Here is a 25,218-nt window from a genome sequence, read left to right as displayed (position 1 = left end):
CCTTTGAATTCTACAATGCAGCGACATCACAACCCCACTTGAGGCTCCGCACCGCTGGAGCGGCACCAGTATGAGAGGAGAGTACAGTTTCCATTAATTTACCTGGGGCAAATATGTTAAATCAAAAGGGGTTATCCAAGTGGTGGACAACCCCTTGAATGAACCAGAGTTAAAAGGAAATCTGTCAGCAAGTTCAGCCCGACCAAAACCAAATATATGAGAATGCAGATCTTGGAAATCTGAATCCATCAACATCTTTACCTATTGCTGCATTTACAAGTAATTAGTGGTTTCATTCATGTATAAATGAGACATTAAAGGGAATCTGTTACCAGGTTTTTGCTACCTTATCTGAGAGGAGCATGATGTAGCGACAGACACCCTGATTCCAGCCATGTGACACTTACTGGGCTGTTTGCTGTCATTTTGATCAAATCAATCATTTCTCTGCTGCAGATCTAGCAGTTATACAGCGCTCATGAATATGCTGGACTACCTGGTAGCAGGCAAAGAAGTCCTCTAATGATAATCAACTGCTGATTAATCAGTGATTTTATCAAAACTACACTCAGTAGCCCAGTAAGTGACATCACTGGAATTGGGATCTCTGCCCCTACGTTATGCTGCTCTCAGATTAGGTGACAGACTCCCTTTAACCCCTTAACGACCTTTGACGTACTGGGTACGTCACGGTGACATGGTGCTAAACGACCCATGACGTACCCAGTACGTCATGGCGAAATCGTGGTCCCGGAGCCCCGGGGAGTCCAATTTCTTTGATTAAAAACGGTAGATTCGGGAAGGAGGGGACCTCTGCCTGACCTCAGGAGGGGTGGTGCCTCCTCCCCGAACCTACAGAGGCTGTGATTGGCTGACAAACGCCACTCAGCCAATTACAGTCACTGTAATGTTGCAGCCATTGAAAATGGCTGGAACATTTAAATCCAGCCCTGATCAGTGCTGCTGTAGCACTGGCCATTGGCTGGAGCTGGGTGATCGGTGTTTCACCCGCCCCCAGCTCTGATTGGAGAGACCGGTCTTGTGACCGATTTCTCCAATCAATGTGGATCTGGGGCCTGTGACCGTCCCTGGAAGCCGAGGAGAGCGGTGCCCATCGGTAAGTTGCTGCCCCCGCCGCCCGCCCCTGTCCCCGATCGCCCTGCCAACCCCGCCGCCGCCACGCTCGCCACTGGCCCCGCCGCTGCTCCCGATCCACCGCTGTCCCCGCCGCCACTGTCCCCGCCGCTGCTCCCGATCCACTGCTGTCCCCGCCGCTGCTCCCGATCCACCGCCGCCACGCTCGCCACTGTCCCCGCCGCCACGCTCGCCACTGTCCACGCTCGCCACCGCTCCCGATGCACCGCTGTCCCCGCCGCCACTGTCCCCGCCGCTGCTCCCGATCCACTGCTGTCCCCGCCGCTGCTCCCGATCCACCGCCGCCACGCTCGCCACTGTCCCCGCCGCCACGCTCGCCACTGTCCACGCTCGCCACCGCTCCCGATGCACCGCTGTCCCCGCCGCCACGCTCGCCACTGTCCCCGCCGCCGCTCCCGATCCACCGCTGTCCCCGCCGCCGCTCCCGATCCACCGCTGTCCCCGCCGCCGCTCCCGATCCACCGCTGTCCCCGCCGCCACTGTCCCCGCCGCTGCTCCCGATCCACCGCCGCCACGCTCGCCACTGTCCCCGCTCGCCACCGTCCACGCTCGCCACCGCTCCCGATCCACCGCTGTCCCCGCTGCCACGCTCGCCAGTCCCCGCCGCCGCTCCCAATCCACCGCTGTCCCCGCCGCCACGCTCGCCACTGTCCCCGCCGCCGTCGCACCCACCTTTTTCAGCCGCTGCTGCCCCCGAATCGGCCCCCACTGTTCCCGATCGGCGGCCGCCGCCGACTCCTTCATCGGCTGCCCCTTCTCCATCGCCACTACACCTCCTATCACTCCATGTGCTGCAAGCTACCCTCCCCGAGTCCCCCCACATGTGGGGGGAGGGTGGCTTGCAGCACATGTGGGGGGAGGGTGGCTTGCAGCACATGTGGGGGGAGGGTGGCTTGCAGCACATGTGGGGGGAGGGTGGCTTGCAGCACATGTGGGGGGGGGAGGGTGGCTTGCAGCACATGTGGGGGGGGAGGGTGGCTTGCAGCACATGTGGGGGGGGGGAGGGTGGCTTGCAGCACATGTGGGGGGAGGGTGGCTTGCAGCACATGTGGGGGGGAGGGTGACTTGCAGCACATGTGGCGGGGAGGGTGACTTGCAGCACATGTGCTGCAAGCCACCCTCCCCCCACATGTGCTGCAAGCCACCCTCCCCCCTCCATGTTCTGGGGACCACCCTCCCCCCGGGGGCCCCCCCTCCTCCTCCTCCTCCATGTGCCATCTCTCTCTCCCATCAGACTCTGCCCCCCTCCCCGATCTGCTGCCTGCTCTCTCTCATCCTCCTCAATCTGTTGCCTCCTTCATCTGCTGCCTCTTCTGTCTGCTGTGATCCTGCTGCCTAGATCCATCCTGTAAGGAAGGTATCCCCATCTCACCTCCCTCCCCCCCCCATCCTCCGCCGCTCCTCCATCCGCTGCGCCCTTTCCCATCTCACCTCCTCCCCCCCCCATCCTCCGCCGCTCCTCCATCCGCTGCGCCATTTCCCATCATCCATCCGCTGCGCCCTTTCTCATCTGCCGCCCCGCCCTCTCGCATCACATTATCCAGCGCAGTTGCTCGCTTCCAGACTGCAGTGGATGATGCGATGCGAGACTCGTGCATTGCTCTCACGTTTGGCACTGGTCTTAGTGGCAGGCGCTCATATTTTTTTTTTTTTTTATTAATTTTTTTTTACTGATGTCTGTATTTTTTATTTCGCCAAACTAATTTTTTTGTATGGGGGGGGGGGGGGGTCTAGTTTCCAAAATGGGATCACATGTGGGGGAGCTCCATTGTTTAGGCACCTCAGGGGGTCTCCAAATGCAACATGGCGTCTGCTAATAATTCCAATCAATTTTACTGTGAAATGGCGCTCCTTCTCTTCTGAGCCCCGCCGTACGCCCAAACAATTGATTTCCACCACATATGAGGTACCTGTGTACTCAGGAGAAATTGCACAATACATTTTATGATGCATTTTTTCCTGATACCCTTGTGATAAAAAAAGCTACCTGTTTGAAAAAACAATTTTGTGGTAAAAAAAAGAATAAAATATTTTCACGGCTGAACATTACAAACGTTTGTGAAGCCTCCAGGGGTTCAAAGTGCTCACTAAACAGCTAGATAAATTCCATGAGGGGTCTTGTTTCCAAAGTGGGGTCAATTGTGGGGGAGCTCCATTGTTTAGGCACTTCAGGGGGGTCTCCAAACGCAACATGGCGTCCGCTAATAATTCCAACCAATTTTGCTGTGAAATGGCGCTCCTTGCCTTCCGAGTCCTGCTGTGTGCCCAAACATTTGATTTCCACCACATATGAGGTATCTGCGTACTCAGGAGAAAATGCACAATACATTTTATGGTGCATTTTTTCCTGATACCCTTGTGATAAAAAAAAGCTACCTGGTTGAAGCAACAGTTTTGTGGTAAAAAAAAAAAAAAATTCTTTTCACGGCTCAACGTTATAAACTTCTGTGAAGCCCCCGCACATCATACATCTAGAAAAAATATTTGAGGGCTCTAGTTTCCAAAATGGGGTCACTTATGGGGGAGCTCCATTGTTTAGGCACTTCAGGGAGTCTTCAAACCCGACATGGCGTCCGCTAATGAGTGCAGCTAATTTTGCACTCAAAAATTCAAATGGCGCTCCTTGCCTTCCGAGTCCTGCAGTGTGCCCAAACATTTGATTTCCACCACATATGGGGTATCTGCGTACTCAGGAGAAAATGTACAATACATTTTATGATTCATTTTTCCTGATACCCTTGTGAAAATACTAATTTTTATGGCTAAAGTAACATTTTTGTGTTAAAAAAGTAAAATTTTCATTTTTTCTTCTACATTGCTTTGGTTGCTGTGAAGCTCCTAAAGGGTTAATAAACCTCTTGGATGTGGTTTTGAGCAGAGTGAGGGGTGCAGATTTTAGAATGGGGTCACTTTTGGGTATTTTCTGTCACCTAGGTTTCTCAAATCACTCCAAATGTGATGTGGTACCTAAAAAACTTTTTTTGTAAATTTTGTTGGAAAAATGAGAAATTGCTGATGAACTTTGAACCCTTCTAACTTCCTAACGGAATTTTTTTTTTCTTCAAAAATTGCGCTGGTGTAAAGCAGACAAGTGGGAAATGTTATTTAGTAACTATTTTGTGTGACATATCTCTCAGATTTATGGGCATAAAATTTCAAATTTTGAAAATTGCAAAATTTTCGCCAAATTTCCGAAATTTTCACAAATAAAGGCAAAAAATATCGGCCTAAATTTACCACTGACATGAAGTACAATATGTCACGAAAAAACAATGTCAGAATCGCCAGGATCCGTTGAAGTGTTCCAGAGTTATAACCTGTCAAAGTGACACTGGTCAAAATTGCAAAAAGAAGGGAATTTTGTTTACTTACCGTAAATTCCTTTTCTTCTAGCTCCAATTGGGAGACCCAGACAATTGGGTGTATAGCTTCTGCCTCCGGAGGCCACACAAAGTATTACACTTAAAAGTGTAAAGCCCCTCCCCTTCTGCCTATACACCCCCCCGTGCATCACGGGCTCCTCAGTTTTGGTGCAAAAGCAGGAAGGAGGAACTTATAAATTGGTCTAAAGTAAATTCAATCCGAAGGAAGTTCGGAGAACTGAAAACCATTCAACATGAACAACAGCCCGAAGGGAACAGGGGCGGGTGCTGGGTCTCCCAATTGGAGCTAGAAGAAAAGGAATTTACGGTAAGTAAACAAAATTCCCTTCTTTGTCGCTCCATTGGGAGACCCAGACAATTGGGACGTCCAAAAGCAGTCCCTGGGTGGGTAAAATAATACCTCGTAATAGAGCCGTAAAAACGGCCCCTTCCTACAGGTGGGCAACCGCCGCCTGAAGGACTCGCCTACCTAGGCTGGCATCTGCCGAAGCATAGGTGTGCACCTGATAGTGTTTCCTGAAAGTGTGCAGGCTCGACCAGGTAGCCGCCTGACACACCTGCTGAGCCGTAGCCTGGTGCCGCAAAGCCCAGGACGCACCCACGGCTCTGGTAGAATGGGCCTTCAGCCCTGAGGGAACCGGAAGCCAGGAAGAACGGTAGGCTTCGAGAATTGGTTCCTTGATCCACCGAGCCAGGGTTGACTTGGAAGCCTGTGACCCTTTACGCTGGCCAGCGACAAGGACAAAGAGTGCATCCGAGCGGCGCAGGGGCGCCGTACGAGAAATGTAGAGTCTGAGTGCTCTCACCAGATCTAACAAGTGCAAATCCTTTTCACATTGGTGAACTGGATGAGGACAAAAAGAAGGTAAAGAGATATCCTGATTGAGATGAAAGGGGGATACCACCTTAGGGAGAAATTCCGGAACCGGCCGCAGAACCACCTTGTCCTGGTGAAACACCAGGAAATGGGCTTTGCATGACAGCGCTGCTAGCTCAGACACTCTCCGAAGTGATGTGACTGCTACTAGGAAGACCACTTTCTGCGAAAGGCGTGAAAGAGAAATATCCTTCATTGGCTCGAACGGTGGTTTCTGAAGAGCCATCAGCACCCTGTTCAGATCCCAGGGTTCTAACGGACGCTTGTAAGGAGGGACTATGTGACAAACCCCCTGCAGGAACGTGCGTACCTGTGGAAGTCTGGCTAAGCGCTTCTGAAAAAACACAGAGCGCTGAGACTTGTCCCTTAAGGGAGCCGAGCGACAAACCCTTTTCCAATCCGGATTGAAGGAAGGACAGAAAAGTGGGCAAGGCAAATGGCCAGGGAGTAAAACCCTGATCAGAACACCAGGATAAGAATATCCTCCACGTCCTGTGGTAGATCTTGGCGGACGTTGGTTTCCTGGCCTGTCTCATAGTGGCAATGACCTCTTGAGATAACCCTGAATACGCTAGGATCCAGGACTCAATGGCCACACAGTCAGGTTGAGGGCCGCAGAATTCAGATGGAAAAACGGCCCTTGAGACAGCAAGTCTGGTCGGTCTGGTAGTGCCCACGGTTGGCCCACCGTGAGATGCCACAGATCCGGGTACCACGACCTCCTCGGCCAGTCTGGAGCGACGAGGATGGTGCGGCGGCAGTCGGACCCGATCTTGCGTAACACTCTGGGCAGCAGTGCCAGAGGAGGAAACACATAAGGCAGTTGAAACTGCGACCAATCCTGAACTAATGCGTCCGCCGCCAGAGCTCTGTGATCTTGAGACCGTGCCATGAATGCCGGGACCTTGTTGTTGTGCCGTGACGCCATTAGGTCGACGTCCGGCATCCCCCAGCGGCAACAGATCTCTTGAAACACATCCGGGTGAAGGGACCATTCCCCTGCGTCCATGCCCTGGCGACTGAGAAAGTCTGCTTCCCAGTTTTCTACGCCCGGGATGTGAACTGCGGATATGGTGGAGGCTGTGGCTTCCACCCACAGCAGAATCCGCCGGACTTCCTGGAAGGCTTGCCGACTGCGTGTTCCGCCTTGGTGGTTGATGTATGCCACCGCGGTGGAGTTGTCCGACTGAATTCGGATCTGCTTGCCTTCCAGCCACGGCTGGAACGCCTTTAGGGCAAGATACACTGCCCTTATCTCCAGAACATTGATCTGAAGGGAGGACTCCGGCTGAGTCCAGGTACCCTGAGCCCTGTGGTGGAGAAAGACCGCTCCCCACCCTGACAGACTCGCGTCCGTCGTGACCACCGCCCAGGATGGGGGTAGGAAGGATTTCCCCTTCGACAATGAAGTGGGAAGAAGCCACCACCGAAGGGAGGCTTTGGCTGCCTGAGAAAGGGAGACGTTCCTGTCGAGGGACGTCGACTTCCTGTCCCATTTGCGGAGAATGTCCCATTGAAGTGGACGCAGATGAAACTGCGCAAAAGGAACTGCCTCCATTGCTGCCACCATCTTCCCTAGGAAGTGCATGAGGCGCCTCAAGGGGTGTGACTGGCCTTGAAGGAGAGATTGCACCCCTGTCTGTAGTGAACGCTGTTTGTCCAGCGGAAGCTTCACTATCGCTGAGAGAGTATGAAACTCCATGCCAAGATATGTCAGTGATTGGGCCGGTGTCAGATTTGACTTTGGGAAATTGATGATCCACCCGAATCTCTGGAGAGTCTCCAGAGCAATGTCCAGGCTGTGTTGGCATGCCATTCGAGAGGGTGCCTTGACAAGCAGATCGTCTAAGTAAGGGATCACCGAGTGTCCCTGAGAGTGTAGGACTGCTACCACTGTTGCCATGACCTTGGTGAAAACCCTTGGGGCTGTCGCCAGGCCGAAAGGCAGTGCCACGAACTGAAAGTGTTCGTCCCCTATGGCGAAACGCAGGAAGCGCTGATGCTCTGGTGCAATCGGTACGTGGAGATAAGCATCTTTGATGTCGATTGATGCTAGGAAATCTCCTTGGGACATTGAGGCGATGACGGAGCGGAGCGATTCCATCCGAAACCTCCTGGTTTTTACGTGTTTGTTGAGCAGTTTTAGGTCCAGAACAGGACGGAAAGATCCGTCCTTTTTTGGCACCACAAACAAGTTGGAGTAAAAACCGTGACCCTGTTGCTGAAGAGGAACAGGGATCACCACTCCTTCTGCCTTCAGAGTGCACAGCGCCTGAAGAAGAGCATCGGCTCGTTCGGGGGGCGGAGATGTTCTGAAGAAACGAGTCGGAGGACGAGAGTTGAACTCTATCCTGTAACCGTGAGACAGAATGTCTCTCACCCAACGGTCTTGTACCTGTGGCAGCCAGGCGTCGCAAAAGCGGGAGAGCCTGCCACCGACCGAGGATGCGGTTTGAAGAGGCCGAAAGTCATGAGGAGGCCGCTTTGGGAGCGGTTCCTCCGGCGGTCTTTTTAGGACGTGACTTAGACCGCCATGAATCGGAGTTCCTCTGATCCTTCTGTGGCCTGTTGGACGAGGAGAATTGAGACCTGCTCGCAGGCCGAAAGGACCGAAACCTCGATTGTACCTTCCGTTGTTGAGGTCTGTTTGGTTTGGACTGGGGTAAGGATGAGTCCTTTCCCTTGGATTGTTTAATGATTTCATCCAATCGCTCACCAAACAGGCGGTCGCCAGAAAGTGGCAAACCGGTTAAGAACTTTTTGGAAGCAGAGTCTGCCTTCCATTCACGGAGCCACAAGGCCCTGCGGACTGCCACCGAATTGGTGGATGCTACCGCCGTACGGCTCGCAGAGTCCAGGACAGCATTAATGGCGTAGGACGCAAACGCCGACGCCTGAGAGGTTAAGGACACCACCTGCGGAGCAGAGACACGTGTGACTGCATTAATCTGCGAGTGACAAGCTGAGATAGCTTGGAGCGCCCATACGGCTGCGAATGCCGGAGCAAAAGACGCGCCGATAGCTTCATAGATGGATTTCAACCAGAGCTCCATCTGTCTGTCAGTGGCATCTTTGAGTGAAGCCCCATCTTCCACTGCAACTATGGATCTGGCCGCCAGTCTGGAGACTGGAGGATCCACCTTGGGACACTGAGCCCAACCCTTGACAACGTCAGGGGGGAAGGGATAACGTGTGTCCTTAAGGCGCTTAGAAAAGCGCTTATCTGGACAAGCTCGGTGTTTCTGTACTGCCTCTCTGAAGTCGGAGTGATCCAGAAACGTACTCATTGTACGCTTGGGAAACCTGAAACGGAATTTCTCCTGCTGAGAAGCTGACTCCTCAATTGGAGGAGCTGGGGGAGAAAGATCCAACACCTGATTGATGGACGCTATAAGGTCATTCACTATGGCGTCACCTTCAGGTGTATCCAGGTTGAGAGCGACCTCAGGATCAGAATCCTGATCTGCCACCTCCGCTTCATCTAGAGAGTCCTCCTGCTGAGACCCTGAGCAGTGTGATGAGGTCGAGGGAAGCTCCCAGCGAGCCCGCTTAGGCGGTCTGGGACTGCGGTCCGTGTCGGAGACCTCACCTTGGGACCTATGAGTCACCCCAGGAGCACTTTGCTGCTCCAACCGAGGGGGGCCTGGGGTCAATGACTCCACAGTGGCCGGGGCCTGTGTTACCGGCCTGGACTGCAAGGCTTCTAGTATCTTAGCAGACCATTTATCCATAGACTCAGAAAGTTTGTCAGCGAATACTGCAAACTCCGTCCCTGTCACCTGGACAGTGGTAGCAGGTGGTTCCACCTGGGCCACCAGTGGCAGAGGCTCTGGCTGAGTAAGTGCCGCAGGGGCCGAGCATTGCACACAATGAGGGTAGGTGGAACCTGCCGGTAGCATAGCCGCACATGAGGTACAGGTTGCAAAGTAAGCCTGTGCTTTGGCACCCTTGCTTTTTGCGGACGACATGCTGTTGTCTCCTCAGAGTACAATCCGGGAGGGTATATAGCCAAAAACCAACAGTGCGACCGTACAGAGTATATGTATAGCAAATAAGTATATATATATATATACTTCGGCACCCAGGGGGGCCAGCACCTAGTAACAGGTGCGGCTTACCGACCGCCCAAAGCGGTTGTGTGACCACCAGATTCCCTGCCTGGGCCTCCCAGAGCAGTGTTGTCTCTCCTCTCCAGCTTCAGAAGTGCTGACAGGAATGGCTGCCGGCGTTCTGTGAGGAGGAGGGGGCCGTGGGCGTGCCCTAGAAAGTGCGGGAATCTGGTGCCCCACTGTGCTCAGTGAGGGGGGAGGAGGATACAAAGTATGCTCCAGCCCTCAGCGCTGACGTCCAGTGCAGCGTCCCTCCCTTTCCCTGACTGGCAGGCCGGGAGTATGCGGTACTAGGCCGCAGAAGCCGGGGACTAAAGTTATAAGCGCGGCCGGCAAACAAGCACGGTCAGCGCGGTAGTCCCGGCGCACTAACACACCCAGCAGTGCTGCAGCGTGTATAACACAAGCGCTCCATGCGCCGTCCCCAAGGGGACACAGAGTACCTCACAGTAGCAGGGCCTTGTCCCTGACGATACCCGGCTCCTGTCCAGCAGATTCCCCCAGGGGCTGTGGAGGGAGCACGGTCCCAGTGTCTGGAGACCGATTAGGATCCCACTTCACCCAGAGCCCTTAAGGGATGGGGAAGGAAAACAGCATGTGGCTCCTGCCTATGTACCCGCAATGGATACCTCAACCTTAACAACACCGCCGACCAGAGTGGGGTGAGAAGGGAGCATGCTGGGGGCCCTGTTATGGGCCCTCTTTTCTTCCATCCGATATAGTCAGCAGCTGCTGCTGACTAAATTGTGGAGCTATGCGTGCATGTGTGCCTCCTTCGCACAAAGCATAAAAACTGAGGAGCCCGTGATGCACGGGGGGGTGTATAGGCAGAAGGGGAGGGGTTTACACTTTTAAGTGTAATACTTTGTGTGGCCTCCGGAGGCAGAAGCTATACACCCAATTGTCTGGGTCTCCCAATGGAGCGACAAAGAAATGGCCGGGTCTTTAAGGTGAAAACAGGCTGGGGGCTGAAGGGGTTAAGTGATCTGGGGGTGATAGAGCACTTACCGATCCTTGGTATCCTGAGGTTGATACTGCCTAGCACCTGCCGCTTTAGCTTTACTGATAGCTTACTGTGCGTGTTGTGAGAATCTAGGCAAGGAAATAGGACAGTCAACTATCAATCAAGCTAAAAAGGCAGGGCGGGAAAACATCTTGGGAGGCAGAGGCTCAGAGAATAAAGGCAAGTGGAGAGGAGAGATGACAGATTCCCTGTAATTATGCGCAACTGGCTCATTCATATTTAATATAGACAACCACTAATAAGCTTAGGAGGGATGATGTTCCTGCAGCTTCTGCTGGCAGATCATATCAGTATATGACACACGCAGCAGGTGTGTTAGTGGGCGAATCTTTCTGTACTCTGTACCACTGTGCACTTACGCCATTTGGTATTTTTCCTTTCTTCATAGTATTGTCTTTAGCAGGTATCAGTGGCGTATGATTTACTCTTGTACATACCTTCACATTGCTGCACTTGTACATTATGGCGTGCCTAATAAGTACACTCCATAGGTGACACTGCAGCAGTCTTACTTGATATACATTTTACTTATCCTGCTGGGTGCACCCACTTCATGTCATGTTTCAATTTAGCACTTTTCTGATTATCTATACTTAGTGTTATGGTCATGTCACACACAACGACAGCAACGATGACGTCGCTGCTAAGTCACCATTTTCTGTGACGTAGCAGCGATGTTGCTAGCGATGTTGCGGTGTGTGACATCCAGCAACAACCTGGCCCCTGCTGTGAGGTCGTTGGTTGTTGCTGAATGTCCTGGACCATTTTTTGGTCGTTGCTCTCCCGCTGTGAAGCACACATAGCTGTGTGTGACAGCGAGAGAGCAACAAACTGAATGTGCAGGGAGCCGGCTTCTGCGGACGCTGGTAACCAAGGTAAATATCGGGTAACCAAGCAAAGGCTTGTTTACCCGATATTTACCTTCGTTACCAGCGTCCGCAGCTTCTTGATGCCGGCTCCCTGCTCCCTGCACACATAGCCATAGTACACATCGGGTAACTATAAGCAAAGCGGTTTGCTTATTAACCCGATGTGTACTCTGGCTAAGAGTGGAGGGAGCCAGCGCTAAGCAGTGTGCGCTGGTAACCAAGTTTAATATCGGGTAACCTACAAATTACAGACCCATTTCACTGATCAATCTAGACCTAAAACTTTTTTCCAAAGCCTTAGCCAACAGACTTGCTCCTTCCTTGCCCGGGATAATACACACAGATCAAGTGGGGTTCGTACAAGGTCGGGAGGCGCGTGACAATACCAACAAACTGTTCCTCCTGATGACCCGGTCGAGGGCTCATTCTCTTCCCATGTGTTTACTCTCAGTGGATGCGGAGAAGGCCTTTGACCGGGTCAGTTGGAATTTCATGATGGCCGCTCTAAAGCAGGTGGGTTTGGGCAAAAAATTTTTAGATAGGATTGCGTCCCTTTATTCGAGACCCTCAGCAAAAGTTAGGACGGATGGGTTTCTGTCGCCATCGTTTCAGGTCCACAATGGAACAAGGCAAGGATGTCCATTGTCATCTCTGCTCTACGTCATTGTCATGGAGCATCTCGCGGTCGCCATAAGAAATAATGCTAGTATCCATGGGATAGAGGCCAGGGGAGGGAATCGCAAGTTAGCTTTATTTGCTGACGACCTTCTCATGTTTATTTCCCAGCCACACATATCCTTCCCGTCTTTGCTCAGAGTTCGAGGAGTTTGGTAACTTAAGTAATTTTAAAGTGAACTTCTCTAAATCAGAGGCTATGAATGTGACCCTGTCGGCGGAAGATCTAGCCATTACAACCCAAAATTTTCCCTTTAAGTGGCAACCGTCAGCTATAAAATATCTGGGGGTAGTTGTACCTCGGGATCCAACAAAAATTATGCATCATAATTTTCTACCCCTGTTAGAGAGGACAATTAGGGATTTAAAGAAGTACGACAAAAAAAGACTATCGTGGTTTGGGCGTATCAACGCTATTAAAATGGATGTTCTTCCTAGGTTTCTTTTCTTGTTCCAAACGGTACCTATTCAGCTGCCGGGGAGTTACTTTTCCAAAATTCGGACGGCTTTGTCAAGGTTCGTTTGGGGGAATAGGAGACCTCGGACAAGCATAAAAACTCTTACCAGACACAAAAATAATGGAGGGGCAGGGCTCCCAAATTTCCAGTTATACTACAGGGCAACTATTCTAACGAGGATAATGGATTGGCACTTCCATAGGAACTCGAAACAATGGGTCGCGATCGAACAGGACGGATTGGGAGTCCCTTTGCACTTCCTCTCATGGATGGGAAAGGAGAGTAGGTCACAGATAGAGAAGGGAATGGAGTTTATTTGGACAGTGATGGGGACGTGGGACGGTGAGGTTAAGAGGGGTTCTCTCTCACAGGGGAGGGGTCCACTTACCCCACTCTTTGGCAACCAGGAGTTCCCTCCGGGGCTTCATTCCAATAAATTTCTGGGATATGCTCGGGTGGAGGAAACTCGTTTTTTTCATGTGCTCCAGGGAAATACCCTGCCCCCTTATGCATCTCTACGGGCCACAGGGGAGAGAGGTTTCCTGGATAGAATATATGCAGCTGAAATAGTTTCTATCCAACCAGGACAGGGAGAGGAAGTTGAGGACCCCCCCTACTCCATTTGAGAAATTGTTCTTGCAGGGTTCGTCACCTGGGCATGTCATCTCTCTTATTTACAAAATGCTGAACCAGAGAGACATGTCGGACAAACCCAAATTTGTCTACAGATGGGGAGAGGAACTGGGAGAGGACATTTCGGAGGACAGATGGAGCAGGGCGTTTCTGTGGACCCACAAACTTTCTCTGGCTTGTGCCGCCCAAGAGAAAAACTATAAAATTCTCACAAGGTGGTACCAATACCCGACCAAATTGCATGCTATCTTTCCCTCAGTGTCCGACATGTGCTGGAGATGTGGTACAGAAAAAGGGTCTATGTTACATATATGGTGGAGCTGTGCTAAATTGCAACCATTCTGGGACTCAGTGTTTTTTCTGTATAAAAAGATGAGTGGGGGTGAGGTGGAGAGATCTCCCCAGGTGGCCCTCCTCTCTATCCTCCCAGGTTCATTCAAGTCACAAAAGAGGGACCTGCTGCGATTTTGTTTAGCGGCAGCCCGTATAATTATTCCCAGATACTGGAAACAGACTAGATGCCCCACGTTAGCTGACTGGGTAGAGGAGATGGCAAACCTCCAGAGAATGGAGGAGCTCACAGCTGAACTTAATGGGCTCACGGAAAAATTTATCACAGTGTGGGGACCGTGGATTACGTTCATGGAGTCTCCTGAGTTCACGGTGAGTCTGGCAGGTTATTTGGGATGAGAAATGGTGACATACCTTGTCTTCCCCTCTCCCCACACACTTTTTTCCCCCACCCCCTCTTTACCCTACTTTCTTCACTCTATTTGATTCCTTCTTTTCTAAGCTTATATCTGTTCTTTTTTTTTTTTTCTAGTTTTCTACTTTTTCTTAAATGTTTATTCAATAACTTAAAAGGGGATTGTTTTATGCTGAGAGTGGTCTTGTCAACTATCAGGAAGACATGTTTAGCTGGAACTCTGATTTCTAGTGTATGGTTTGTCATGGAGTGTTAGCATAAGGATAGCTTATAGAGTTCCAATGAAATCTACAATGTGATGTTATTTTTGTCATTCCGAAGCTGAGAGATCACTGTTTATGTTTTATAATCTTTATAAATGTTCAAGATGTATGCTTGATTTATAAACTTAATAATAAAACAGATTTGAAATAATATCGGGTAACCAAGTGAAGCACTTTGCTTGGTTACCCGATATTTACCTTAGTTACCAAGCGCAGCATCGCTTCCACGCGTTGCTGCTGGCTGGGGGCTGGTCACTGGTGAGATCTGCCTGTTTGACAGCTCACCAGCGACCAGGTAACGACGCAGCAGCGATCCTGATAAGGTCAGATCGTCGTCATGATCGCTGCTGCGTCGCTACGTGTGACCTAGGCTTTAGCCTATTGTTGTGTGCAAGTTTTACGAAGATAAGATAAGAACCTTCATTGATTACCATCTTCTCCCGGATTCAGCGGCATTCCTCCACCATGTAACCGCATCTGTAACCTACCAGATCACTGTGTGGGGCAGCGGTTACTTTCTCAATGCAAGTCTTCTGAGTCTCATGGACCTGCTTTGAGAAAATTCAAAGAGTGACCTTAGCAGGTGAATAGCACTCATGCAGTGCAGAAGCATATCAGAACGCCGCTGAAATTGGGACAAGAATGGAACTAGCGAATATGCCATTACCTTCACAACACACATGGTGGGGGGTGGGGGGGTGGGGAATCACAGGACTGGGCCTTTAATAAGGTTTGCCATTTTACTACACTCTATTCTGTGTCTTGCATGTTGAATCTTGTGTTTTTATTCATGTACATGACATGGGTAGCAGTTAGTTTATAAGAAACAATGTTAAAACACAATTTTTTTTTAATACATTGTATGGTGTCATGAAAAACTGCAACCCCCTCAATCTAATTAGGTAAAATACAAAAGTTAAAGCTTGGCACGGATGACAAAAAACCTGAATGCAGTAGGAAGGTGTTACAGCAATGCTGTGTGTAAGGCCTTTTTCACACATCCGTGTTTCCGGTACGTGTGACGTCCATTTTCACACTACCGGAGACATGGATGCACGTAGACCCATTAAAAAAAATCAATGAGTCTGTGCACATAGAATCATAGAATGGTAGAGTTGGAATGGACCTCCTGGGTGATCTAGTCCAACCCCCTGCTCAAAGCAGGATTCACTAAATCATCCCAGACAGATGTCCGTCCAACCTCTTTTTAAAGACTTCCATTGAAGGAGAACTCACCACCGCTTCTGGCAGCCTGTTCCACTCATTGATCACCCTCACTGTGAAAAAGTTTTTCTAATATCTAATCTGTGTCTCCTCCCCATCAGTTTCATCCCATTGCTTCTAGTCTTTCCTTGTGAAAATCAGAATAAAACTGATCTCTCTAGTGTGACAGCCTTTAAGATATTTGTAGACAGCTATTAAGTCTCCTCTCAGTCTTCTCTTTTGCAAGCTAAACAATCCTAAATCCTGTAACCGTTCCTCATAGGACATGGTTTGTAGACCAGTCACCATTCTGGTCACTCTTCTCTGAACTTGCTCCAGTTTGTTGATGTCTTTTTTAAAATGTGGTGCCCAGAACTGGACACAATATTCCAGATGAGGTCTGACCAAAGAGGAGTAAAGGGGGATAGTGACTTCACGTGATCTAGAATGTATGCTTCTGTTAACACATCCTAGAATGGTGTTTGCCTTTTTTGCTGCTGCGTCACACTGTTGACTCATGTTCAGTCTGTGATCTATTAGTATACCTAAGTCTTTTTCACACATGCTTTTGGATGGAACATGTCCATGTTTTCACACAGATGTGTGTCCGTGAGGAGCATACATGTGTCCGTTTTTCTCCAGCAGCACGGGTGTCACACGGACCGCACACTGACGTGATCTGTGTGACATCAGTGAGGCAGGCACCAGAAAAAAAAAAACACTTGTCTTTGAAATAAAATTATTTTCTATACTCACCTGTCTCCAGCGCTGCTGTCACTTGCTTCCGGGCCTGCTCATTAAGCTCATGAATATTAACAGCACCGCAAACCTGGAAGCAGCAGCAGCGCCAGAGACAGGCGAGTATACAAGTACTTGCTGTCCTTGTGCTATGCGGATGTCACACGCTGAACACACACACACCTATACCATGGACCATTCAAAATATGAGGCCTGTCATTATTTTTACTCAGATTTCTTTCCTGCTGCTCCCTTGAGTATTCAGTTTTTTATTCAGTAGTTTTTTGTTTTATTTTAAATCCACAATATGGTTCCAGAGATGTAGAACTTTTTATTTAGTCTTAAAATTTAAGGTTTTTGTCTCTCACAAGATTCTTAGGGCAAGTCTTTAGCCAGCTCTGCCTGAGACCTCATTCACACATCAGTATTTTATCTGCATTTGTTGCCAAAACCAGGAGCATCTCCAAAACAGAGAACTGGTCTCAGTGTAAGGCTATGTGCACACGTTGCGTATTTGCATGCAGTTACGCTGCGATCTGCACCGCAGCGTAACTGCATGCGTCCCCAGCATAATCTATGAAGATTATGCAGGATCCGTGCGCACGTGGCGTCTTAGAGCGCAGCGCTCCGGCTGCTGCCTGAAGCACGTATTCTAAGAAGTGACATGTCACTTCTTCCCTGCGCTCTGCATGCAGCGCCCGCTCTGTCTATGGCAGGGGCTGCACTCAGAGCGCTTGGAATCGGCTTTTTTTTTCTTTTTCATTACGGACTCTTTCTGCAGCGATTTGAAGCGCACGTGTGCTGTTCAAATCGCTGCAGAAATTTCTGCAGGGCAGAACGCTACGTGCGCACATAGCCTTAGCTTAAAAGTATAGTTTTCAAATAGGCGTTACACTCCCGACTGTGCTATACAAAAACTGATGAAACACTAATGCAAAAATACTGACGTGTGCATGAGGCCTTATTACCGATTTGCGACTACCCCTTGGAAAAAACATTACCAATAAATAAAGCCTACGTCTCTGGAAGCATGTGGCGTATTTATATGAAAAAACAGAAATAAGGAATTTAGTTCAGCTCACCACTCCAAAGCAGGTATCTCCAACTTCTGGTCCGGTGCACGGAACAAGTGGTTTGGCTTCCACAGATGAATTAACAGTCACATCAAGAGGAGGAGGGGAGGAGAGAAGATCCAGCACCGACGTAATATAAAAATTCTTTATTCAAAATTCATAAAAAAGGTAATTTTGTTGCTTATGAATAAGGAGTCTCTTTTCTCCGAAACGCGTCAAGCGTAAATATATTCTGCACTTGGTTGGAATTACCTTTTTTATGAATTTTGAATAAAGAATTTTTTTATTACGTTGGTGCTGGATCTTCTTTCCTCCCCTCCTCTTGATGTGACTGAATATTTATATGAAGCAAAAACTAGAATACTCGGGATCAAGGCGAACAGAATAAGAGAACAATGTCTACTTGTGACCTGTTGACAAGTACTCTTAATATTGTTTGGAAAATTGCTCCATCTTTTCAGGTTTATTTTTATCAAGCTAGAATTTTTAGAACAAGAATTGATAAAAATGTTCTTTCCTGATCCATGTAAACATTCTCCTAATCATGCAAAAATCTAATACCCCAGGTTATTGAATCATGTGTAGGCTATGTGTGCACGTTGCGTACTGGCCCTACAGAAATTTCTGCAGTGATTTGAACAGCATACGTGCACTTCAAATCGCTGCAGAAAGAGTCCGTAATGAAAAAAAAAAAAACGATCCCATGCGCTCTGACTGCAGCCCCTCCCATAGGCAGAGCGGGACCTGCAGGCAGAGTGTAGGAAAGAAGTGACATGTCACTTCTTAGAAAGCGCGCTTCGGGCAGCAGCCGAAGCGCTGCGCTCTAATACGCCACGTGCGCACGGATCCTGCATAATCTTCATAGATTATGCTGGGGACGCAGGACGCATGCAGATCGCAGCGTAACTGCATGTAAATACGCAACGTGCGCACATAGCCTAACGGTATAAAAAAAAAATGATGTCTGTAGCACATCATCACGAGTAAACATGAAAGGTGCTGCAGACAAGATGGATGTTGTACGAGGACAAAAAGATCCCACTAACAATACTTCTGTCCCCGTACATGTCTCAGCCAGTGTGACCAGTAAAGGCCCAGCCACACACGACTTACCAGCGATCCCGAAAACGATGCGACCTGATAGGATCGCTGGCAAGTCACTGGGAGGTCGCAGGTGAGATGTCACACAGTCAGATCTTACCAGCGATTCAGGAACAATACAGATCGCAGTAGCAACCTGTATAACGATCTCAGCAGTCACTGTGACCCTGTCACACAGTGTCAAACACAGCGACGCGTCCTGCCCAGCAGGACATCGCCTTTTAAGAAAATGGCCTGGACCATTCTGCAACGACTAGAGATCTCACAGCAGGGGCCTGATCGCTGGTAGATGTCACACATAACAAGATCGCTAAAGCTGGTGTCACACATAACGATGACGACAACGACGTCGCTGCTACGTCACCATTTTCTGTGACGTTGCAGCGACGTCCCGTCGCTGTCGCTGTGTGTGACATCCAGCAACGACCTGGCCCCTGCTGTGAGGTCGCCGGTCGTTGCTGAATGTCCAGCTTCATTTTTTGGTCGTCACTCTCCCGCTGTGACACACACATCGCTGTGTGTGACAGCGAGAGAGCGACGAAATGAAGCGATCAGGAGCCGGCACTGGCAGCTGCGGTAAGCTGTAACCAGCGTAAACATCGGGTAACCAAGGGAAGACCTTTCCCTTGTTACCCGATGTTTACGCTGGTTACCAGCCTCTGCTCTTGCTGCCAGCGCCGGCTCCTGCACTGTGACATGTGGCTGCAGTACGCATCGGGTAATTAACCCGATGTATACTGTAGCAAGGAGAGCAAGGAGCCAGCGCTAAGCAGTGCGCGCGGCTCCCTGCACTGTGACATGTAGCTGCAGCACACATCGGGTTAATTAACCCGATGTGTACTGTACCTAGGAGAGCAAGGAGCCAGCGCTAAGCGCGGCTCCCTGCTCTCTGCACATGTAGCACAGCGACGTTATGATCGCTGCTTCTGCTGTGTTTGACAGCTAAGCAGCGATCATAACAGCGACTTACAAGGTCGCTGTTACGTCACCGAAAATGGTGACGTAAAAGCGACGTCGTTGTCGCTTAGTGTGACACCAGCTTAACGGGATCGCTACTGCGTCACATAAACCGTGACTCAGCAGTGATCTCGTTATGTGTGACGGTACCTTAAATGAGCATAAATTAACTATATTAACTATAGAGTCAATTAGCGTTCATTAATGGGCCACAATCAGTCTTTGTAACCAGTGCAGGACATTGTATAGAATTAGTTGTTATGATTACCTGATTAAAGCGTCCTTGACAATACTGCTGAGCCTGGGGAATGTGGAAGATTTCATCCATGTATGGATCCCGCTGCTCTCGGGTCACTTTAGAGAACAGTACACTGGACAGCAAAAAACATCCACTGAACAGAGCGGAGAAGTAGTAGCCTTCCAACTTGTCCATGTTTCCCCCAGTGCCAAAAACTCTGTATGAAAAAGAGATAGAAGTAGATTAAAAGAGGTGCCCATTACTCATCTTAACAAAAAACACCCATAATACTGGAAAATAAAAAAAAAAAAAAAAAAAAAAAAATCATACTCACCTGAACAATCCCAAGGTCCTCCGTGCTGCCTGAAGGATGTCTATGTGACCGCTGCAGACAATTCCTGGAAGCAGAGGTGACCAATACATCACCGCTGCAGAGAGTCAGCTGGAGCAGTCCTATGTCTGTATGACAGGAACTGAAAGTGTACGGCTGGTCTCTGTACAAGTGTATCATTGTATGGACAGGCGATCTCAGCCAATCCGTGACTTGATGCATTGGTCACCACTGTGGACAATGATTGGCTGCAGCAGTCACACTGCCACTTTCTGTCAGAAGAGGAAGCATAGTAATCAACAGCGCCGAGCATGAACGTAGGCAGCAAAGCTCTATTCTAATCAATGTAAGTATATACAAGAGAGAAGAAATACTGACACACTTGAATTTTCAAGACTTTCCTTGTCTGACTCGTGTGCCGTCCCCGATCTCCCTGTATGCCTCCTGTGAATGGATCACCTTTATGCAATTTACATACTTGCAGCTATGTCCTGATTAGACTGAGCTGCAACCACATGGTCAGAATGCCACCCATTCACACAGGAAACTCGTGACAGTGCGCACAATACACACGGTCAGGATTCAGCAGTCACTCAGTGACCGAGACACCCCCTTTTAATAAAAGATCCCGGACTGAGGTGTAAATACTCAACTGTGACAGTGGCAGAGTGATCCCCGTCCTGCCATACGCTTACCACATCTGGCCCAGATTATGGGGGGCTTATGGCCCGGGTGGGTGATGTTCAGGACCTCAGATCACTATGTGGGGCCATGGCCCATTACAATGAATGGGAGAGGCACTTCATGGCATCCTTTCCCATACTCGGAGGTGCTGTATACACAAACACTGCTGGAGGTTTTCACACAGGAACATGAGAGATTGGGGAAGGGGCGGACAGCGGTCCTGCCAACAGCACTGTAGAACGGCACAGCCCGCCTACAACGGAACTATTCCCAGCACCACTCACCCGCTCAGCGGTGTCACCGGACCCGGGCGGAAGTGTGCAGCAGTCAGTCAGCATCGGGCGGAAACAGGAGCCCCTGCTAAAAGTGGCCGCCGCCGGCTTCACAGCAGCTAGCATCTCCCGGAACGTCTGTGCCGCGACGGCTGAGAGGTGGGAATTGGCTGTGTATAACCCCACGTGTGAGCTCGGCTCCTGTCACGTGACTGGCTCCCCTCGGTATGACGGGGCTTCCCTTGGTGTAATGGGCTCTTAGTATGATAGGGCTCTCCACGGTATGATGGGGCTTCCCTTGGTGTAATGGGCTCTTAGTATGATAGGGCTCTCCACGGTATGACGGGGCTTCCCTTGGTGTAATGGGCTCTTAGTATGATGGGGCGCTCCTCGGTGGGTTGGGGCTCTTCTGTGTGGGATGGGGCTCTTCTCGATGTGATGGGGCTCTTCTCGATGTGATGGGGCTCTTCTCGATGTGATGGGGCTCTTCTGTGTGGGATGGGGCTCTTCTGTGTGGGATGGGGCTCTTCTGTGTGGGATGGGGCTCTTCTGTGTGGGATGGGGCTTTTCTGTGTGGGATGGGGCTCTTCTTGATGTGATGGGGCTCTTCTCGATGTGATGGGGCTCTTCTGTGTGGGATGGGGCTCTTCTGTGTGGGATGGGGCTCTTCTGTGTGGGATGGGGCTCTTCTGTGTGGGATGGGGCTCTTCTGTGTGGGATGGGGCTCTTCTTGATGTGATGGGGCTCTTCTCGATGTGATGGGGCTCTTCTGTGTGGGATGGGGCTCTTCTGTGTGGGATGGGGCTCTTCTCGATGTGATGGGGCTCTTCTGTGTGGGATGGGGCTCTTCTCGATGTGATGGGGCTCTTCTCGATGTGATGGGGCTCTTCTCGATGTGATGGGGCTCTTCTCGATGTGATGGGGCTCTTCTGTGTGGGATGGGGCTCTTCTGTGTGGGATGGGGCTCTTCTGTGTGGGATGGGGCTCTTCTCGGTGGGATGGGGCTCTTCTCGGTGGGATGGGGCTCTTCTCGATGTGATGGGGCTCTTCTGTGTGGGATGGGGCTTTTCTGTGTGGGATGGGGCTCTTCTCGGTGGGATGGGGCTCTTCTCGGTGGGATGGGGCTCTTCTCGGTGGGATGGGGCTCTTCTCGATGGGATGGGGCTTTTCTGTGTCGGATGGGGCTCCTCTCGGTGGGATGGGGCTCTCCTCGGTGGGATGGGGCTCTCCTCGGTGGGATGGGGCTCTCCTCGGTGGGATGGGGCATTTCTCGGTGGAATGGGGCTCTTCTCGATGGGATGGGGTTTTTCTGTGTGGGATGGGGCTCCTCTCGGTGGGATGGGGCTCCTCTCGGTGGGATGGGGCTTTTCTGTGTGGGATGGGGCTCCTCTCGGTGGGATGGGGCTCTTCTCGGTGGGATAAGTGAGCCTACACACGGTGATTGTATTCTGGTGTAAACACACTCTGTTACATCTCCTCTCTGCAGGCGGCCATCATGGACGTGACCTGTCCACTGGAGCTTTTCCCTTCATATAAAGTGACCATGCTTCTGTTTACTGATGTGAAGAATGCATCTCAGCTGAGAAAGAAGGCCATGGAGGGATGTATAGAGGGGGCGCTACTAAGCCCCACCATGGTGAGCAGACCCTCCGCTGGTGATTATTATTACCCATCTGCAGGATTTACTTATTCCACATCAGTGATAGAGCCTGTGCCCATACTCACCAAGTGTACATGGACTGTGGACCTGCTCCAAAACAAAATAGAAAGAATCTTTCAAGATTTTTTTCCTATTTCTTTCTGTTGTAAAACTTTCTGTTGCTGGTTGTATGGTAAGAAAGTGCACGTCACCCTGAAGCGACTGCTGATGGCTAGCGCTCTGTTCTGCTAGCCACTACCTAGTTGTTATTATTATGCTTTGCGTATATAGCGCCATCATATTCCACAGCGCTTTACAGACATTATCATCACTTCAGGATGGCAGTCTTTGTCCTAAAGTGCCCTCATTGGTAATTTTGCTGTTGTTACGAGTAGTCTCAGCGGCCGGCTTCTTTTGTCTTTTTTTATTTTTTTAAATTTTTAAAGCATAATAAGCGAGCAAACATCCGAAGAATGAACATGCTATTCTTTTAACTGGTTCACGGTTTCCAAACCCTTAAGGTGGTGTCACACATAGCGACGACGACAACGACGTCGCTGCTAAGTCACCATTTTCTGTGACGTAGCAGCGACGTCGCTGTGTGTGACATCCAGCAACAACCTGGCCCCTGCTGTGAGGTCGCCGCTCGTTGCTGAATGTCCTGCTTCATTTTTTGGACATTGCTCTCCCGCTGTGAAGCACACATCGCTGTGTGTGACAGTGAGAGAGCGACGAACTGAAGCAAGCAGGGAGCCGGCGTCTGGCAGCCTGTGGTAAGCTATAACCACGGTAAACATCGGGTAATCAAGAAGCCCTTTCCTTGGTTACCCGATATTTACCTTAGTTACTATCGTCTGCCGCTCTCACGCTGCCAGTGTTGGTTCCCTGCACACGTAGCTGGAGTACACATCGGGTTAGGAGTGCAGGGAACAGGGAGCTGGCACTGGCAGCGTGAGAGCGGCGAACGCTGGTAACGAAGGTAAATATCGGGTAACCAAGAGAAGTGCTTTCCTTGGTTACCCGATATTTACCTTAGTTACGCTTCCACGCGTCGCTGGGGGCTGGTCGCTGGTGAGATCTGCCTGTTTGACAGCTCACCAGCGACCATGTAACGACGCAGCAGCGATCCTGATAAGGTCAGATCGCTGGTCGTGATCGCTGCTGCGTCGCTATGTGCGACACCACCTTTATTCTCTACTAATGCCTCCAGGAGAAATAACTCATCAAACATTTCTGATTTGTTCCGAAATTTTGGTAACCAAACCTTTTGTTCTCCGGGAGATAAGCTGCCACCATAGGAGTTTGGGCACAGTGCTTCTGTGTATGGGAGAGATGGGTGTCAGACAAAAGATCTACATGTATAATGTATGGTTCATCGTGTATTAGTATATTATGTATTGATGGGTTTCCTTTACTACTCTAGATACTGGATCCTCTTCAGGTTCTTGTGGCAGTAAATAAAGCAGTCCATCTACAGAAATTGGGAAAAATGAAAACGAGAACACTTAACTCCGAGATTATATTCAATTTATCCCCAACTAACAATGTAAGTATATATAGGGCTTTTCCCTTTTGTTATTTAAGTTAATATAGGGAAATCATACTCAACACCCAAATCTGCTTCCTACTCCAGTGCTTCAGCTCTAATGGTCTCTGCTGGACCAGAAGGAATGATGTCCTGACCAGATAGACAATGATTTGTTTCAGTCGTCAAATAACTGGTGAATGTGATATCATTACATCCAGTTCAGAGCAGAATTGCTGGGATGCAAGTGGATTTGGGTGGTGAGGATGGGTTCCTTTTTCTTTTGCAAGGAAGTTCTTCGTATATTATCTTTAAATAGTCACTGTTATTTCAACAAACTTTGTATAAATCAGTAGTATAAGAAAATTCAGCTTCTTTCTCCACTTATGAGCCACTTTTCCCACCTCCTAAACTCCTCATTCTCTCTGCAAAAACAGCTCAACTTTGTCTTGGTGAAAGCAAGACTGCCTACTAGAACTGTGAGGTGTCTGGTTACCTTTTTATTATACTTTATGGAGAGAGGAGAAATGGGGAACAAAGTGGGAAAACAAATACAGAAAGTTCATGCTGAGCTTTCCAATAAGTCTTTTACCTCACCCCAGAGCTGAATTCCCATCTACACTGCTCAGTACTGCTGCATATTGTCCTCTGTGCTGCTGCTACTTCTGAATATGAGCTAAACAGATACAGAAGATCAGGGATCCCTCTGTGTCTGTGTACTGTGTTTGGGAGACACCATAGACTTTGATTATTAGATCAGGGATAACTGAAAATTAGAGACCGTCTGCAGAGGTGAAAACTGGTGATAAAATGCAGGATTCAAGTCATGTAATGAAATGATGAGAAATAGTGTTCTGCCTCAGGTACACACAGATTGCTTATTCTGAAAAGTCAACTGAAACTAAAGATATGCTTTAATAACATAGCCAAAACCTCAAGCACCCAGAGGGCCCCTGCAGACGACCATATATTTTAGACAAAATGCAATTTCTCAAAAAATCGGATCGCACTTGGACCAATGTCTTTCACTGAGACCGCGCACATCTATAATTTTTTTTTTCCCTTACTTAGCGATCTGAAGAAACAAATCTCAGTATGTACAATTTTCCTCCCAGAATCTGAAGGTACTCAGCCACTCAAGTCTATGGGTCCATAAAATGAATTAGGCCACACTCAGATGACATCTGAATGTGGTACGATTTTCACCGACTGACGGAATGGAGAAACTTTTCTTTTTTTTTTTTTTCTTTGTTTTGTTTTTTTTAAATCTCCACATCCGAGAAAAATGGATCCTACTATGATCAG

At 49.5% G+C, this 25,218-nt stretch overlaps 2 protein-coding genes across 7 annotated transcripts in view; one reads left to right on the top strand and one right to left on the bottom strand.

The window, feature by feature from the left end:
- The window catches only part of ALG10 (ALG10 alpha-1,2-glucosyltransferase), a 56,911-nt gene extending 35,971 nt beyond the window's left edge, over positions 1-20,940 (bottom strand). Inside the window, exons 1-2 of one of the 3 annotated variants that reach the window (XM_075345120.1) lie at positions 20,762-20,940; positions 19,493-19,679 (exon numbers count right to left, since the gene is read on the bottom strand). In XM_075345120.1, the coding sequence (XP_075201235.1) occupies positions 19,493-19,657 (165 nt within the window). In that variant the 5' untranslated portion in view covers positions 19,658-19,679; positions 20,762-20,940. The other 2 variants (XM_075345122.1, XM_075345123.1) reach the window with 2 other exon arrangements.
- The window catches only part of TPRKB (TP53RK binding protein), a 30,680-nt gene continuing 26,265 nt past the window's right edge, over positions 20,804-25,218 (top strand). The window contains exons 1-3 of one of the 4 annotated variants that reach the window (XM_075345126.1): positions 20,804-20,908; positions 22,236-22,385; positions 23,812-23,934. In XM_075345126.1, the coding sequence (XP_075201241.1) occupies positions 22,245-22,385; positions 23,812-23,934 (264 nt within the window). In that variant the 5' untranslated portion in view covers positions 20,804-20,908; positions 22,236-22,244. The other 3 variants (XM_075345127.1, XM_075345124.1, XM_075345125.1) reach the window with 3 other exon arrangements.

The sequence above is a fragment of the Anomaloglossus baeobatrachus genome, chromosome 4 (assembly GCF_048569485.1).
Source record: "Anomaloglossus baeobatrachus isolate aAnoBae1 chromosome 4, aAnoBae1.hap1, whole genome shotgun sequence".
Taxonomy (NCBI): Eukaryota; Metazoa; Chordata; class Amphibia; order Anura; family Aromobatidae; genus Anomaloglossus; species Anomaloglossus baeobatrachus.
The sequence above is the reverse complement of the archived record's forward strand: the minus strand, read 5'-3'. Positions and strand labels throughout refer to the sequence as shown.